This window comes from Coenobita brevimanus, chromosome 6 (genome assembly GCF_032717465.1).
Source record: "Coenobita brevimanus isolate Jiangsu-jjx chromosome 6, ASM3271746v2, whole genome shotgun sequence".
In the NCBI taxonomy this organism is placed as follows: domain Eukaryota; kingdom Metazoa; phylum Arthropoda; class Malacostraca; order Decapoda; family Coenobitidae; genus Coenobita; species Coenobita brevimanus.
This window is the reverse complement of record NC_136959.1, coordinates 57,352,162-57,371,738: the sequence shown is the minus strand read 5'-3', so window position 1 is coordinate 57,371,738 and position 19,577 is coordinate 57,352,162. Positions and strand designations below refer to the sequence as shown.

The 19,577-nt window shown below is 43.7% G+C and overlaps 1 protein-coding gene across 4 annotated transcripts in view; it reads left to right on the top strand.

Moving 5' to 3' along the window:
- Positions 1-19,577, top strand: part of Fkbp39 (FK506-binding protein 39kD) — a 113,749-nt gene that overhangs the window by 66,829 nt on the left and 27,343 nt on the right. For all 4 annotated transcript variants that reach the window (XM_080272439.1, XM_080272435.1, XM_080272427.1 and 1 more), the window contains 2 exons: positions 3,400-3,521; positions 8,781-8,959. In XM_080272439.1, the coding sequence (XP_080128565.1) occupies positions 3,400-3,521; positions 8,781-8,959 (301 nt within the window). The remainder of the gene's footprint in view (positions 1-3,399; positions 3,522-8,780; positions 8,960-19,577) is intronic.

The following is a 19,577-nucleotide window of genomic DNA, read 5'->3' as shown; positions in this document are numbered from 1 at the left end:
CCTCACTCACATACACTCTCTTCGTCAGTCTTTCACCCTCCATCCTCTCCACATGGCCAAACCACCTCAGTGTGTTCCTCATAATGCTTCCTATCACATCCACATCACAACGCTCCTTTATATCCTCATTCGTCAGCCTGTCTCTCCAAGTGACTCCACAGGCTCCTCTTAAATAACTCATTTCCACTGCTCTCACTCTTGACTTGTGTCCTTCCAACAATGTCCAAGCTTCACTTCCGTACGTTAGAGTTGGTATCACAATACTGTCATGTAGTAACTTTTTCACTTCCATGCTCACTTCCCTGTTTCTTATCACTGCTTTCAAGGAACCAGCAACCTTCCTTCCCTGCTGTACCCTTTCAAGCACTTCACCCTCCAAACCTCCATCCTTACTCATCACACTACCCAAATACTTAAACGTACTCACATTTTCCAATTCCTCACCATCTAACCTTGCTGTACATTCACTAACTTCACCTCTCTCAAAGACCATCACTTTACTCTTCCCTACATTCACCTTTAGGTTCCGTTTCTTACACACTCTTTCAAACTCATCCACCAAGCCTTGCAGCTCCCCTTCGTCTTCACTCAACAACACAGTATCATCTGCAAACAACAGTACAGAGAGTTTCCAAACACTATCCTCTCTCACCAGGGCCACTCCAACATCCACTACCCTACCTTGTACCTCTTTTATTACCCCATCCATGTACAGATTGAACAACCATGGAGACATGACACATCCTTGTTTCAAACCAACTTTCAAAGAGAAAAATTCACTTAGTTCACCATCCACACGCACTGCAGCCTTCGCACCATCGTACATACTCTTCACAGCATTCAACAACTTCCCATCTACTCCATATATTCTTAACACTTTCCACAATCCTTGTCTATCCACCCTGTCATATGCTTTCTCCAAATCCATGAAAGCCGCATACAACTTCTTTCCCTTCTCTAGAAACTTTTCCACTAAAGATCTAAGAATGAATATCTGATCTACACAACCTCTTCCCTTCCTAAAGCCTCCCTGTTCTTCTCCAACTAATTTCTCTGTTCTTTCTCTAACTCTGTCTACAAGTATCCTACCATACACTTTTCCTATTATACTAAGAAGACAAATGCCCCTATGATTACCACACACTTCTTTTTCCCCTTTTCCTTTGTACAAGGGAATAATTATACCTGACTTCCAATCCTCCGGGACTCTACCTTCCTCCCAGGCCAATCTGCACATCTTCCACATCCATTCTACTACTATCTCTCCCCCATGCTTCAGCATTTCACCACACACTCCATCAATTCCTGGGGCTTTCCCCGATTTAACTTTCTTCATTGCTTCCACAACTTCTTTCCTACTGATTTCTTCCTGTCTTCTCACCTCCCTCCTCCCAGCCATTCCCCAGCCACTTATACTCGCATTACTTCCATCCTCTACGTTCAACAATTCCTTAAAGTGTTCTTTCCATCTGCTCACTTTTTCTCCCTTCTCCACTAGTAATCTACCATTTTTATCTTTCACTCCCCTGCTAACTTCACTTCCACCCTGTCTTACTCTTTTCACTTCTCTCCAGAACATTTTCTTACAGTCCCTCCACTTTACACTCAAATTCCTTCCAAATTCCTCATCCACTCTCTTCTTCCTCTCTCTTACTAATCTTTTCACCTCTCTCTTCCTTTCCACATATAACTCTCTCTTCCTCCTCTCAACTTCTTCCACGCCCCTATTTCTCATCCATTCATTGTATGCTTTCTTCTTTTGTGCCACAGCCTGTTTCACCTCTTCAGTCCACCACGCTGTTCCTTGCACCCCCCTCCGTCTTCTCTTCCTTCCACACACCACATCACATGCTGCACACATTTCTTCTGGATTAGCCAGTCATTAATGAGCAGCAAAGAAGGAGTGTGGCGTAATGTAATATCTTTATGAAGTGAGCTGCAGCTTAAACCAATCCTCCACACTGTTGTAAACAACCCTTATCAATCCTTCTACATACTGTCTCCACTATTTCTCCCTGCCTTTGCTACTTAATGCTCTCACATAGAGGCAGGCTAGTCTGAATGTAGGGAGTTTCCCCTTGGCGATTTTAGTTCATTGCATTATTTTTATTTTATACTGATTATAACGTCTGTGTTATCAAGGCTCAGCCACCCAGCCCCATTCATCCACCAGCATAAGGGCTGATGTGCTTGCAACCCTTTGACTGTCCTGGCCTCCGAGTATGCCATCGTGGCAACTGCAGAGACACCAGTTCGAGCCCAACTCAGCACCAGGTGTGACACAGTATTACCCATCCATCATCCAGTCTTACGTTGCCCCATGAGAAACATAGGAGCCTGGAGCTAGGCAAGTTGGTCCTGGCATTTAAGATGAGAGTGACGAGCCTTACTCATCCCTGAGTGGCATTATGTGATCAGTAAACCCCAACCATCCCTTGGATATAAACCTTCATTGGCAAAATCCCATCTGAGTGCTGTAATTACCCACTAAACCACCAGGCGCCAAAATTTGGTTATATAGTAACCATGCAGCATAGTAAATGGTTTCCTGGTGTACAGGAAAGCATTTGACTTGTCACTCAGTGTGGAGTCACCCATAGGTAGAAAGAAGAGGAAAGAATGAAGGAAAGAAAGGCACAAGAGGAAGCATAAAGTCACCTGTAGGCAGAAGGACAAGGAAAGAATAAAGGAAAGAAAGACAGAAGAGGATGAAAGGACAGAAGGATGGAGGAGAGGAAAGGGCAGACACCGGAGATAGATTAACTTCTCTGGCTTCCTGTTGCAGTGGTTCAGGCCTCTGCTTAACCTCATTATTCACTTGACGTTTTGTGTTACATTTTTTACCCTTTCAGATACGGTTATTCGGTCAAAATGCCCCCCCCCCTTTTTTTTTTTTTTTTTTTTTTTTTTTTTTTTTTTTTTTACTGAGGGAGATGGATACAGTTTTCATAAACTCTTTCAGTACAATAGGCCTTTCCTAAGTAAATATCACCAGGAGGTAGTAAGAATAAACCAGGAAGACATCAATGGATTCAAGGGATTAACAGGGATTAGCAGCAGCTAATGGCCACATGCCAGCACCACCAAGTAGTATGTCATGTTTGAGGACCACAGGTGGCCTTGCTACCATGAACCAAACTCCAGCCCCCTCTTAGTCAGGAGGCAAGATATCAGAGATGAGCTTAACCTCTGGACTTTGTTCACCTGTGCCAAACATTCAGACATACTATCATGAACTCTGGCCTACTTTGGTTATATATGCATGTAAAATTTCTCATGTGTTCAATAGGCATATGTAACTCCATAAAATAGAATTAAGTGGTGCTTTAAAGTGGTGTTTGGAAGAATTTTATTTAGGTATATCTTGTTAGATCTATCTGTTTTTGTACTTCTTCTCAGACAAATCTTCTCAAGGAACTCCACAAGGAACACCCAAGCCTACCAAAATTGTGAAGCAGGGTGGCGTGACATGTGAGGACCTGGTAGTTGGAACGGGACCTGATGCTAGGCGTGGGAAAATGGTAAGGGTTTTTAAGATTACCTGTGTGAGATCATTCAGTGGCATGGCCCTAGTGTTACAGATTAAACAATTGTACATAATTTACATTTTCTCCTGAGAAGCTGCCAAAAAAATGAAAGAATCAAATAAGCTTATAAAACAAAAGAAAATGCTATTATGATAGTGTACAGTACAACTGGACTTTTGATTCTGTGATAGTCACAGTTCAATAGTTTTATCTGCACCGCAAGATGCCATATATGGTGTATGTAGTATGTGAGAGCAACTTGTGCTTACCACCACCTCCTCCATCCCCTTCACCAATACCCATATCATCTTGCTCACCCTTAGGGAGCGCGGTAGCTCGGTGGTAAGGTGTCGGGCTCGTAATCGTCAGATTGCGAGTTTGCGCCCCGCCCAGTGGCTGCCGTGCTGGGAGGGGTAGCGCTCTCCTGTAACCCTAGCAGGGCTATATGATCTGATGAGGTCTAGCTCAGGGATTAATCATATTATTACTATTCTTGCTCACCCTCCTATAAGACAGGTGGGTTTTGCAGAAAAATAAAGGAAAGCATGGATGTACCAGTGAGCTGACACTCAAATTAAGATGCTGGTTCAGATGGGGAAAGGATAGAAGTTAAGTCTGGGAAGTGTTGAGAGTGATGTAGTCATCTGGGGAAGATGTAAAGGAAATGATCAGTGGAAGAGTGAAGAGAATAGATGGTAGGATGTTCGTGGAAATGACTGTGACGGAAAGATGGAGAGAACATTTCAGCCATATAATGAAATTAGTGAGTGAAAGGCTGATATCATATGTAGAGATAGCTAGACCAGTAGGAGGAGAGAAGAGAAGGGAGAGGTTATCAAGGGAAGATTATTCCTACCAGTTGTTGCTGCTGAGCAAACCCGGTCTGTTTGGCCAGGCAGTCTCATCTATCTCAGGCAATTGATTACTCTTGCAATGTTGTCCCATGCATTGAACCATTGTTTCCTTGAAGCATTCAGTGCCTTGTCACAGTGAGGTAAGAGGAAGAGTGTGGTTTGGTTCCTTGATTGACACTACATTTGTGTCCAGTTAATAGGGGCATTATGACAGGCTCCACTTTACTCTGGTATTTGATTATTTGGTTATCAGCCAGCATTATAAGTGGTTTCCTGGGTTACAGGCCAAGTTCTTCCCGAGTTTCACACAAAACTTGATGCACACACGTTGCCGTTTCACATCCTCCATTTTTGAGATCACAGAATTTGCAAACTAACCCAAACACAACAGCAGAAAAACAGACACATGCAGCAGACACATCCACCCCACACAATGCTACCTGACACTAACACAGAGGTTCCCAAACTGGGGTCTGTGCAAGGGCCCCAGGGGGACAGCGACACAATGAAAGAAATTAATATTGTTTTAGCTCTTTAAAAAATAAATAAATAAATAATTAAATTTAAAAATATAAACTTTTTCTATCATCCCTGGTATCGGCGGTATCGGCCTTTCGGCATCCATACACCCACCACTTCACATTTTACTTAAATCTTTTTGGCTATGCTGCTATAAAGCTTGGAGGTATTGCCACTCTTTCTCTTATTTTTTTTCGTACATGATATGTCAGCTTCTGATGATGCCATCTCTCATTCGTGGTGCTCCACCGTCACACACACACCACAAAGCCAGTCAGAAGACAGGGCGTGTGTGCTGGGCAGTCCCAAGGCCTTGTCTTCTCCCATAATATTTTTAACTCAGCCCACACCCCACTGACCGGGCCAGTGTATGGCCCGGCCTGCACTATAGGTGCAGAAATCTTTGAACGAATGAACGAACGCTCCACCATGAAGCACTTGTTGCAAAACATATTGTTGATGAATTGCAGCATGTTCTGTAGGTTGTTGTGAAAATAGTGAACTATGTAAAATTACACCCTCCGAAACGCGACTTTTTGAAGCCCATTGCTGTGAAATGCGTGCTGATTTTCATGGCTTGCTGCTCCTCTCTGAAGTGTGCTGGTCATCGCGTGGGGCAGTTTTGGATCATGTATTTGCACTGCGGCTGTGCTGGCTGATTTTCTTTCATCACAGAAGTCAGACCATGGTAATTATTTTGAGGATGAGTCATTGATGATGAAGTTAGCATATCTTACAGACATATTCCAGCATCTAAATGTATTAAACAAGAGCATGCAAGGCCTTGAATTATGCACTTTGAATGCCAGGACAAAGTATACGCATCACGCAAAAAGTTTCCTTGTGGGGAAGCAGATTCCAGGAAGGAGTCACTGAAATGTTCCCACTTCATCACCAGGATATAATGGCCAGTGCAGACAGCATCACGGCCCTTTTTATTTCCCATCTAGTGCATCTGCAAGGCTACTTCAGGGACTATTACCCTGAGCTTAAAAACTCCCTCCTGACCTGGAATAGAGACCCTTTTGCAGCTGGGGTAGGTGCACATCTTGATCTGAAGTCACGAGAAGAACTCACTGAAATGTCAGATGATGGGGTTATGAAAATAAAGTTCTCTGCCCATCCACTGTCAGAGTTCAGGATCTACTCAAGAACTGAATATCCTGCCTTGGCTGAGAAGGCTCTGAAATGCCTTTTGCCATTTGCCACAACCTACTTGCGTGAGACAGGGTTTTCTACACTCAGAGTACTGAAAACCAGGCACAGAGCACGCCTACAGGTAGACAGCAACATGCGTCTGGCACTCACTAATATCAAGCCCCGTACTGATAAATTGAGCTAGAGCCACCAAGCCCATCCATCCCACTAGACAGGATATGCTTGGTAGCCTGATTTGTGTTTAGTTATGCACTTTTTATATGAAGGTAAATTTATTTTGGTTTCTGGTGGTGACACAATATTGTATTTATCTATTGTGGTAGTGCCTGTACGAAATTTACATTGTTTCGAATTTAAATCAATGAAAAAATATTGAAAAGAAAAATGGGTAGGTGGGGGCGCTCACCATCCACTCACTCGATTTAGTGCTGCTGTCTGGTGTCTGCCCTTTCCTCTCCTCCATCCTTCTTTCTTTCCATCCTCTTCAGTCTTCCTTTACTTCATTCTTTCCTTGTCCTTCCTCCTACGGGTAACTTTACACTTCCTCTTCTGTCTTTCTTTCCTTCATTCTTTTCTCTTCCTTCTGCCTGTGGGTGACTCTACACTGAGTGACAAGCCAAATGGTTTCCTGTACACCAGGAAACCATTTTCTACGCTGGGTGGTAACCATATAACCAGATTTTGGCGCCTGGTGGTTTAGTGAGTAATTATTGGACTCCAGTTGGATTGAGCCAGTGAAGGTTTATATCCAAGGAGTGGTTGGGGTTGATTGCTCATGTAATGCCACTCAGGGATGAGTGAGGCTGGTCACTCTCATCTTAAATGTCGGGACCAGCCGCTTAGCCCTGGGCTCCTATGCTCCTCATGGGGCAGTGTAGGATTGGATGATGGATGGATGAATGGAAGAAAAATGGGTTTGTTTAGTAATACTTACTTCATGGAAGAATAAGTAAATATTACATGTACACTGTACAGTACAGGTACAGTAATGATGACTTTTGTTTAGTTGGGGGTCCTCAGCTGGGGCTCATCGTGTTTAGGAGTTCCTTGGTATAATAAAGTTTGGGAACCTCTGCACCAACAGACAAAGGCTGTGTGGTGTCCCTCATGCATTAAAATTTCAGAAACTTTTAGGTAACGCCTCTTATGCACACAATTGTCACCTCTGATAATATAAACTTTGTGAACATCCGAAAAAATACATCATAAGTAGTACATAGGAAAGTAGTGATAGATAATCCAAAAAAATACATCATAAGTAGTACATAGGAAAGTAGTGATAGATAATCCAAAAAAATACATCATAAGTAGTATATAGGAAAGCAGTGATAGATAATGTGCAACATAAATTGTTAAGAAATGCTGTTCTGCTAGACAGCCTTGTGAGGTAACAAAAATAGGATCCAGAGAGTGTGTAAGAATAGAATGGCTGGACCACAAGAGGAAGACCAAGCACAGAGTATGGAGTTGTAGCTATAGGGTATACAAGGGAGAGTTGTATGTCATTCAAAGTAGGATTCTTAGTATATAGTAACAATAATCCCCAAGATCCATCTCTTAAAACCACCTCTCTGAGGATGTTGCTTCAGGTAGTAGTTGTAAAGATCTTGACACTCCCACAACCTTTGGAAATGTTTTACGCTTCTTGCTACTGTTGGTTGATTTATATTCAGTTTAAGAGAGGTGTGTCATGGTGAAGGGGTTAAGGGTTGTTCAGGGTAACTTTTGAATGCATCGACCCATAGGATTTGTCTTGCTTGAACAAAATCTTTTGGTGTTAGATGCACCAACAGTAATTAATAAAAGGGGCTCCCTAGCACCTCTTCCATACCAGTTTATCTCTGTCTCTGGTATGGTAATATATCCTGGTATGTTATGTCATTTGTGTTGATAAAAGACTAATTACATGTAAGCAGTTGATAAGCTATAATACAGAAACACTAATTAACCACTTTAATTCATCCTTTCAGGTTAGGAGAAACTTTCAGACTGAAGGGGTTATATATAGGCTTCATTAACTCCATCCCTACCAGGGTACACTTTGAAGTTAAATAAAATAATATGGTAGCAGGAAGAATAAACTTAGAAAAAAAAAAAAAAAAAGACCACCCAGTTTAAAAGGGTTGAGGAAGAGTTGCCTGATTTGTTATTGTTATTCTTGCTCTACAGCAGTCTGTCTGGCTGAGCAAATCCATTGATCACAAGCAAGCAGCCATTGTCCTGTGGCAGACAGCGCCTCACCAGGGTCAGAACAGGGTCCCTCCACATGACATGGTGCAGGAAAAATGGAGGCATAGTCCCCAAGAGGATGAGCTGTATATAGGAGATATGCATGAGTAGTAGTCTCAGCCCAGACTTTAACTGCTCGGTAATGTGGTTTAGTTCCCCACTTGGAAGTGTGCTAGGCCACCTGCCAGGCCTTGATCTTACTAATGGTACTGGTAGTATCTCCCAGGATTATGGTAAGCACCCACCTACAGTACTACCATTTTGGCAGGTTATTGGGTGCTACATCCTGCCCAAGGGTGACCCAGGACCATATAGGGCAGGGGTGTCCATCTTTTCTAAGCCAGAAACATGCTCCCACCACATACCCCAAAAGTACCGGAAAGCCTCTGAAGCTAATGAGGATACAGTCCCTGACCTCACTACTCTCTGTTGCATTAGGGCACAGTTTTAGAGATTTGATTTTCTGATCTGTTATGTGTTTATTCTCATACAGGTGTTTGTGTACTATGAAGGTCGCTTGATGAGTAACAATAAAATGTTCGACAAGTGCAACAGCGGTAGAGGATTCAAGTTCCGGCTCGGTCAAGGAGAAGTCATTCCTGGTTGGGATGTTGGGGTGGCTGGGATGAAAATTGGAGGAAAGAGGAGAATTGTTTGCCCTCCAAATATGGCGTAAGTTAATTTAAAAATGCAGTATGGTAATATTACTTTTTATTATTATTTTTTTTTATGTATACTGACTACAGTCTTTCACTTAACACTAGATGAGTTAATAAAACTGCAGTGTGAAATGAAAATCATTTTGAGGGAAGGTTATTGTAGGATTCTTAAAACTACTGTATTAAAAGAATATTACTTCAAGAGGGTTATGGTGCAGCAAGGATTATCTTATCCAGTATAAAACTCAGGGTTAGAAACAAGTATCAAAATATTTCTGATTTTGTGATCAGGTAATTTAAAGAATTGCAATGTTTTTTTGTGGTAAATGCTTCTGTGAAATGTTTCAGTCCTGGTCCATTGCTGTATGACACTATAATTACTGGTGTGTTATAAAAAGAATCATTATCATCTGGACTTCCCACTCCAGGCCAGGTTGAGGCGTAGCAACGTCCAGACAGCCCAAATTTGCCCAATCCAATGGGCCACGCTTCCATTCACTCACCATTCAAGCCTCTGGAATCCTGGCTTTATCTGATGCACCCAAAATATTCACCACATTATGTAGCGTCACATGGATTTGGAGAAAGCATATGACAGGGTGGATAGACAAGGATTGTGGAAAGTGTTCAAGAATATATGGAGTAGATGGGAAGTTGTTGAATGCTGTGAAGAGTATGTACGATGGTGCGAAGGATGCAGTGCGTGTGGATGGTGAACTGAGTGAATTTTTCTCTTTGAAAGTTGGTTTGAAACAGGGATGTGTCATGTCTCCATGGTTGTTCAATCTGTACATGGATGGGGTAATAAAAGAGGTACAAGGTAGGGTAGTGGATGTTGGAGTGGCCCTGGTGAGAGAGGATAGTGTTTGGAAACTCCCTGTACTGTTGTTTGCAGATGATACTGTGTTGTTGAGTGAAGACGAAGGGGAGCTGCAAGGCTTGGTGGATGAGTTTGAGAGAGTGTGTAAGAAACGGAACCTAAAGGTGAATGTAGGGAAGAGTAAAGTGATGGTCTTTGAGAGAGGTGAAGTTAGTGAATATACAGCGAGGTTGGATGGTGAGGAATTGGAAAATGTGAGTACGTTTAAGTATTTGGGTAGTGTGATGAGTAAGGATGGAGGTTTGGAGGGTGAAGTGCTTGAAAGGGTACAGCAGGGAAGAAAGGTTGCTGGTTCTTTGAAAGCAGTGATAAGAAACAGGGAAGTGAGCATGGAAGTGAAAAAGTTACTACATGACAGTATTGTGATACCAACTCTAACGTATGGAAGTGAAGCTTGGACATTGTTGGAAGGACACAAGTCAAGAGTGAGAGCAGTGGAAATGAATTATTTAAGAGGAGCCTGTGGAGTCACGTGGAGAGACAGGCTGACAAATGAAGATATAAAGGAGCGTTGTGGTGTGGATGTGGATGTGATAGGAAGCGTTATGAGGAACACACTGAGGTGGTTTGGCCATGTGGAGAGGATGGAGGGTGAAAGACTGGCGAAGAGAGTGTATGTGAGTGAGGTGGAAGGGGGAAGAGGGAGGGGGAGGCCGAGGATGAGATGGAGGGATGGGGTGGAGAGGTATATGAGAGAGGGGGGTGTGAGTTGGGAGCAGGGCAGTGAAATGGCGGGGGACAGGGCGACTTGGAGGCGATTTGTTTGTGGCCACCCCAAATGGGATTGAGGCGTCTGGCAATAGATAGATAGACATAAATATATCCAATAGAGTCAGTCCGGACACTGTCACGTTAAAAAGGGGTGCCAAATCCCTGATCATGTGCTTCTTCTCACGATATTCATCCAGCCAGCTCGATCCCTTGTCAGTCCCCTAGCCTCACCGACTTCCATACCTCTCTAATTCACACTCATCCACCGTATCCCACCACCTTCTTGGCCTACCTTGCCTCCTTCCTCCTTCAAATTCACTCAGGTATATCATTTTCACCACTCTGTTGTTATTCTTTCTCTCCACATGACCGTACCATCTCAGTACACTCTATTCAGTTCTGGTGTCTACAGACTTCTTCACTCCACATCTTTCATAAATCACATTATTTCGTATCCTATCCACTTTCTGTACTCCACGCACATTCCTCAGCAGTCTCATCTCCACTGCTTTCACTCTTGACTTTTCATTTTCATGCCACACCATAGTCTCACATCCATATGTTAAAGTTGGCACTGACACTCCTTTATGTAAGCCTCGTGCAGGTGCAACACTCAGGCCTCTGTTTCTTATCAAGGCCTTCATTGCACCAGCTACTTTCCTTCCTTGTGTCACTCTACTTTCCACTTCTTTTGCACATTATGAAAAGAAGCCCTGCATTAATAGATTTATGCCATAGTGAAAAATGTGGTAACTGAAGCCATGCTATCTGAGGAATCACTGCATATTTATAATTTTGTTGTTATTTAAAATGTATGTAGTACCTGTGTCTGTAATGTGACCTAATTTTTGAATGTTGTAATAATGGATTGTGTGCTGGAGTTGCATTGAAGTTATTGAGGTACTTTGTATGTTGTACTTATATGTGAGACTGCCCTAAAATTAAGACAGTGCAGTCCAGAGGAGAACTGCTGTCCTAAAATTTAAGACAGTGCAGTCTAGAGAACTCCTGTTAACCAACAGTTATGGGAAACTGAGAATGCCAGTTAAAGCAAAATTCTGGTTGTGCAACATTTGTGTGTACCTTAATCCCTGACCGCCGGGTGTCGGTATGGACCGATGCAAAAAAGATGGTGGTAGGTCGCTGGGTGTCAGTAGGAACCGCAGTCGTTCTCATGGCACAGTTTGAAGTGGCCACCACTTGATCTCATCACCAAAGGTTTGGTAGTGACTTCTCTTACCCGAGGTAAGCATATCTCAGTCATCCCTGTGAATTTGCCGAGTGTAGGAAGATGTTTCCTTAAACCTCTCGTCTGATTCTGTTGCCGTCTCGCATGGACACCTTGCCTCATCCATCCCCGCCAGGTCTCTTTCCAAGGACACTAGGAATGGACTCCATGATAGTGTCATATTGTGTACCATGGACACCACTGTGTCTAGTATGTTTTGCAAAGAAGATATCACGTTAAGAGTGAAGCCAAAATTGGGGCCTTGCACACACACATGAACGATGTGACAACCTACAGACCTGGGGACACTTTCATTTGCAAGAAGATGAGTTGGTGAGTACAGTACTCCCTCATTTATCTAATGTTATAGAGCCAAAGGCATGCCGGGATAGTAGCAATGTCTGGATAATGAACAATATCCCCTCTGCTTTAAAGAAACTGATAGATTTGCCAGCCATTAATCCATTGGATCTCGGAGCTGCTGGGCGAGGCGCTGTTCCGGGAGGGTCCTAACCATACTGCCCTCCGCCTATCGGCTCATAGTCGCGAAGCTCATAGGTCCCTACCTGGGGGTTCCTTACTTTATTAAGGTTTGAAAATTCCCAGTTCCGTCCAACAGTGTGGACACTGGGTTCCAGTGGGTTAAAGAAACTGATAGATTTGTCAGCCATTAACCCATTGGATCCCAGAGCTGCTGGGTGAGGCGCTGTTCGAGGAGGGTCCTAAGCGTACCGCCCTCCGCCTATCGGCTTATAGTTGCGAAGCTCATAGGTCCCTACCTGGAGTTCCATACTTTTTTAAGGTTTGAAAATTCCCAGTTCTGTCCAATACTGTGGACACTGGGCTCCAATGGAATACACGCAGACCCTACCTATACTCAGCCTTCAACCTATACCTGACCTATTTGTGCAGTACCTTTGCTTATTTTGGCAGTGTTTTCTGGTCATGCAGGCATATTTAGACATCAAAACACACATAGGAATATCCAAAATAATTTTAAACCAAGAAAACCTTGCAAAAAAAGACATTAAAAACCAAAAAACACCCTATCTGTACACTATGTGTACAGTATCCCTCCTGATTTTGGCACTGTTTTCAGGTCAGTCTGCCATATTTAGACATCAAAACACACATAAGAATACCCAAAGTAATGCTAAACACCAAGAAAACCATGAAAAAAAAAAAATGAATGTACAGTACTCTTCCCCCCCTGGGGGTAGGGGGGTTTTCAAGAATACTCCCCCAGTATCCCTGCTTGTCGTAAAAGGTGACTAAAAAGGGTTGGCGGAGGGTTAGTGCCTCTCCCCGGAAAACAACTAATTAAAAAAACAAACAAGAAGCCTTGGACAAGGACTGACCAAACGATGACGACCCAGGACCGGACAAAGGACTTGGTAATGAGTACATGGAATGTAAGAGGAGCGAATGATGAGGTGAAAGAGAGAGAGATTGTCCAGGTGCTTGAGGGTGCGAAAGTGGATGTATGTGGAATAACTGAAACAAAATGGAGAGGAGAAAGTGTGAGAGAATGGGAGTATGGATGGGGTATATGTGCAGGAGTAGATGAGAATGAGAGGGCAAAGGAAGGAGTGTGTATAGTTGTGAGTAAAAGATGGAAGAAGAGCATAAGACAGTATGGATCAGTTGGGTCAAGGATTGTGTGGGTAAAGTTGAAAGTTGGAATACAAATGTGGGCGATTGTGTGTGTGTATGTGCCAACGCAAGATCGTGCTAGAAGAGTGAGAGAAGAGTTCTGGACAAATGTGGAAGTGTGCATGGAAAAGTTTGGAAGGAATGAGAGAGTGTTTTTGATTGGTGATATGAATGGTAAAGTTGGTAATGTGAAGGTGGATGGAATAGTTGGTGAGTGGGGTGTGCCTGCCGAGATAGAGGAGAATGGGAGTGCGTTAGTGGACATTTGTGCTGGGAGGGGGTTGGTGATAGCCAATACCCTCTTCAGGCATAAAATGATCCACAGGTATACATGGCGAGTGATGAGAAGGGTGGGTGGTGAACTGAATGAAAGGAAGGCAATGATTGATTATGTGTGTGTGAATGAAAGGATGTGAAGATGTGTAAAGAATGCAAGAGTGTATAGAGGTTGGGGGAGTGGACTTTCTGACCACTACTTGGTGGTGGCCAGAATTAGGATGCAAGTGAGATGGAGGAATAGAAGAAGGGAAAGACGAGAGGAAGGAGTAGTTGCAAGGAGAGTGGAAAGGTTACAAGAGGATGAGAAAAGGGCAGGTTATAAGAGAGAAGTGGAGGAACGATTGGGCAAATATGAATTGGAGCAGATGGGAGACGTGGAAGGTGTGTGTAAGATATTTACAGAAGAAATATGTGCAGCATGTGATGTGGTGTGTGGAAGGAAGAGAAGGCGGAGGGGGGTGCAAGGAACAGCGTGGTGGACTGAAGAGGTGAAACAGGCTGTGGCACAAAAGAAGAAAGCATACAATGAATGGATGAGAAATAGGGGCGTGGAAGAAGTTGAGAGGAGGAAGAGAGAGTTATATGTGGAAAGGAAGAGAGAGGTGAAAAGATTAGTAAGAGAGAGTAAGAAGAGAGTGGATGAGGAATTTGGAAGGAATTTGAGTGTAAAGTGGAGGGACTGTAAGAAAATGTTCTGGAGAGAAGTGAAAAGAGTAAGACAGGGTGGAAGTGAAGTTAGCAGGGGAGTGAAAGATAAAAATGGTAGATTACTAGTGGAGAAGGGAGAAAAAGTGAGCAGGTGGAGAGAACACTTTAAGGAATTGTTGAATGTAGAGGATGGAAGTAATGCGAGTATAAGTGGCTGGGGAATGGCTGGGAGAAGGAGGGAGGTGAGAAGACAGGAAGAAATCAGTAGGATAGAAGTTGTGGAAGCAATGAAGAAAGTTAAATCGGGGAAAGCCCCAGGAATTGATGGAGTGTGTGGTGAAATGCTGAAGCATGGGGGAGAGATAGTAGTAGAATGGATGTGGAAGATGTGCAGATTGGCCTGGGAGGAAGGTAGAGTCCCGGAGGATTGGAAGTCAGGTATAATTATTCCCTTGTACAAAGGAAAAGGGGAAAAAGAAGTGTGTGGTAATCATAGGGGCATTTGTCTTCTTAGTATAATAGGAAAAGTGTATGGTAGGATACTTATAGACAGAGTTAGAGAAAGAACAGAGAAATTAGTTGGAGAAGAACAGGGAGGCTTTAGGAAGGGAAGAGGTTGTGTAGATCAGATATTCATTCTTAGACCTTTAATGGAAAAGTTTCTAGAGAAGGGAAAGAAGTTGTATGCAGCTTTTATGGATTTGGAGAAAGCATATGACAGGGTGGATAGACAAGGATTGTGGAAAGTGTTAAGAATATATGGAGTAGATGGGAAGTTGTTGAGTGCTGTGAAGAGTATGTACGATGGTGCGAAGGCTGCAATGCGTGTGGATGGTGAACTAAGTGAATTTTTCTCTTTGAAAGTTGGTTTGAAACAGGGATGTGTCATGTCTCCATGGTTGTTCAATCTGTACATGGATGGGGTAATAAAAGAGGTACAAGGTAGGGTAGTGGATGTTGGAGTGGCCCTGGTGAGAGAGGATAGTGTTTGGAAACTCCCTGTACTGTTGTTTGCAGATGATACTGTGTTGTTGAGTGAAGATGAAGGGGAGCTGCAAGGCTTGGTGGATGAGTTTGAGAGAGTGTGTAAGAAACGGAATCTAAAGGTGAATGTAGGGAAGAGTAAAGTGATGGTCTTTGAGAGAGGTGAAGTTAGTGAATGTACAGCGAGGTTAGATGGTGAGGAATTGGAAAATGTGAGTACATTTAAGTATTTGGGTAGTGTGATGAGTAAGGATGGAGGTTTGGAGGGTGAAGTGCTTGAAAGGGTACAGCAGGGAAGAAAGGTTGCTGGTTCCTTGAAAGCAGTGATAAGAAACAGGGAAGTGAGCATGGAAGTGAAAAAGTTACTACATGACAGTATTGTGATACCAACTCTAACGTACGGAAGTGAAGCTTGGACATTGTTGGAAGGACACAAGTCAAGAGTGAGAGCAGTGGAAATGAGTTATTTACGAGGAGCCTGTGGAGTCACGTGGAGAGACAGGCTGACGAATGAGGATATAAAGGAGCGTTGTGGTGTGGATGTGGATGTGATAGGAAGCGTTATGAGGAACACACTGAGGTGGTTTGGCCATGTGGAGAGGATGGAGGGTGAAAGACTGACGAAGAGGAGCCTGTGGAGTCACGTGGAGAGACAGGCTGACGAATGAGGATATAAAGGAGCGTTGTGGTGTGGATGTGGATGTGATAGGAAGCGTTATGAGGAACACACTGAGGTGGTTTGGCCATGTGGAGAGGATGGAGGGTGAAAGACTGACGAAGAGAGTGTATGTGAGTGAGGTGGAGGGGGGAAGAGGGAGGGGGAGGCCGAGGATGAGATGGAGGGATGGGGTGGAGAGGTATATGAGAGAGGGGGGATGTGAGTTGGGAGCAGGGCAGTGAAATGGCGGGGGACAGGGCGACTTGGAGGTGATTTGTTTGTGGCCACCCCAAACGGGATTGAGGCGTCTGGCAATAGATAGATAGAAAACACACACAGGAATATTCATATTAACCCTTAGACGTACCGATGATGGGCTGGCCTGTCATGCATTTGTCAACCTCTGACATTAGTGTGACGAATTTGCCCATCATCTGATGTAATCTCTATGGAAATATTTTGGGAATTGTCATTTTTGTTGGATGATGGGCAAAAGTGGGCGAAGCTATGCATGCCAAGCTAGTGCATGCGTGCTCACTTGTTTTCCTCCACTCAGTGTTGTGTGAGGTTGCTAACATATTGGATATACCTCTCTTGATCTCCCACAGAAAGTGCTTATTTCTCTGGATCTATTGCATTTTTTTCCCAGAAAATTTTCGTGAATGTAGTTGAAAGCGAGTATGCGAAGACTAGCAAAATGCCCAAGGCAAAGTTGTTGTTTAAAGGCAAAGGTCCTGCTAATATTCGTGGTGAGGAAGAGCCTGGCACTTCTGAGTGACAGTTTCACGCCACAACCAAAATTTACACGCACCCCCCTGTGTGAAAGGGTTAATGCTAAAACACGAAGAAAACAGTGCATCTCCACAACAAACCTGAAGACAGTTGGAAGATCAGTTATCTTAAGTGACACGAATGATAGCTGCTCCCAGGGCACATGGGGGGGGGGAATCCACAGCCAAAAATGCCACCAGAAATTGGTATATTGGTATAAATGGTATGCCATAATCTTCACTGGTGTTTATACTATAAGGTTATAAAAACAAAATTGATGAGTAAAATAACAAAACTGCATTGAGAATAAAGGTTGCTCACGAGTAAAACTTACATTCGTATAATATCCCATCATCCTAGTGCAAAATTTTGCCTGCACCTTGCAGGAGTTAAGTATATGTCCAGATGCAGAATTTAATGAGCTTTCTCATGGATTTTGCGCAATTTTGATACAACCAATAGTATTCGAATTAATTCCCCCAAACTTTAAAAACTCATGGGAGTGCTTTCAGCATGAAGGAGGGGAGGGAGTGAAGGGAGAGCCAGGAGGCAGGGCTAGCAAGGTGGGGAGCTTGGGAGGGTATGGAGGAGGGACGGGAGGGGGGGAGAAGCTAGGCTGTGGGCAGGATTTTCACCCTTCTGCCACGAATGGAGGGGCGCATTCACCTGACTTGTGACCTGTTATCTGTCTTACATGTGCGTTGTCTGCTGGAAAACATTACTTCCGGTGACCGGGCAACTTTGGACGTTTGGTGTAGGGGTGGATGGGCACGTTCACCTGACTTGTGGCTTGAAGTCTGTTACACATGCGGTGGCAGTTGGGAAAGACTAATCCCGGTGGCTGCACAACTTTGGACATTCAGTGGGGATGAGTATGGGCGTTTTGACACTTCTTGTGGGTTACGGTTGGTAATACTCGGGTGCTGGAGGTTCGTAGGGAGTGAGCAGGCCAGTGCGCGACTTTGACCAGTCAGTACAGGGGCAGACAGACATTTTAGGTCAGTTTGTGTGGTACGACCTATTTCTCGTGCAAGGCTAGAGCCCAGGGGCCACGATACCGATTGCTTGAACATGTCCGCTGGCTGGCCAATGTTCTCGGCGACTTTTACATCCGGATCATGTAAATTTAGGTAACAGTTAAATAGAGCTGAGGTCCAGTATCCGGATAATGAACAGCTCTGGATACTGCACGTCCGGATAAATGAGGGCTTACTGTGGTCCTTAACTTATTTATCAAACTGCTGTAGTTTCTGAGATATTACAGTTTGAAAACAGGCTATTTTTGGAAAAATTTCCATTGTGAAAGAACAACCACACTATATATAGCCCAGCATTTCGGGGTTCAGTAAGTATTCAGCAGCGTGTAAATGACCATTATAATCTGTAAGGGCTTCAAAACAAGCGTTATTATAGTTTATACTGCACTGTATGGCCTCAAAACTCTTGGTCAGAGCTGATGTTGTGGTAGAGTTTTTGTGGCACAGCAGAGTTATATGATTCAGTGAATAAATACAGTAGTAGGAACTGTTTAAAACCCAACTGAGACAAGGCTGTATTATCCATGCCCATGGTCACTGTGATATGGATACACTTTTCTTTAAAAGTTGTATTCCTTTGAGAAAAACATACACTGAACATTAAATTTATGTAAAACCATGCTTGAAATCACACTTAATTCTACAGTACAGTATTTTTTCATTCCTTCTGAGTCTCCTTTAAAAAAGTCTTTAATGCTTGATGTTAACATTAATGCTATCATCACCCTTTTCTGTTCCATGGGATCAGTCTTTGGCATTATCAGCCACTTATTAGATACACTGTCCAGTTATAATGACACAGACATTTAGCCTGCATTGCTTCATGTTATTGCATATGGTGCAAGTTCATTTTTGCTTGTGAAGACCCCGACATGCTTGCATGTGTCAGCCTTGGTCACCTAATGGCAGCTTTCCTTGTTGCTCAATCTCTGGCAGCCTCCCTATTCAGTCTCTTATCCCTGAGGTCACACTCCATGGCCTTATCTCAGGTCTTTTCTCAGTTTGCCTCTTGCAACCCCCTCTCCAGCATTAACATACCTCACTTTCTTCACCCAGTTGTCATCCCCTATCCTCTCCACATGCCCAGACATCTACCTCTCTTCATCACAACACCAATACACTCCAGTCCCCTATGTCATCTTAACTCTTCCATCCTAAACAAAGCCCCCCCAGGCTTCCCATTCAAGGATGCACTGCAGATCCACCTTATCATTGTCTTTCCTTTATGTTTGAACCTTCGAATATCCTCTTCATTTACTGCCCAATTCATACTACCATACAGCATTACACTCCTAACACATGCCACATGCAAAGATCCCTTGGCACAGATGGAGAACCCCCCCTCATTGTCAGGAGAGGCAACATCTCCCCGAACTTCTTCCAACCACTCCTCACTATTCACAGAGCTAGCTCCAGCCCCACTTCCAGCACGTAACATGTCTCCCAAGCAACAGAACTCTTCCACACACACGAGAGTCTCACCAGCAAGCTCAGTCCTTTCACACGTGAGTCTCCATCTGTTCTCCCCGACACATGGTGCACACAAAAGCAGCATTGTCTCACAGTCTACCTCTAATACCACTACATCTCTTATGCGCCCACTTAACACACACACTGCAGAACATGTAATTACTTCCCACACCCTTGTGGCAAACCGCACTTGGCCACTGTCCCTCTTTGACAGTACTAACACCAGCCCTAGATACAATCACCTTTGTTTTATGAGCATTTACTCTCAAGCCCTTGTGCCCCATACCATCTCTCTACTTCCTAAATCTTTCC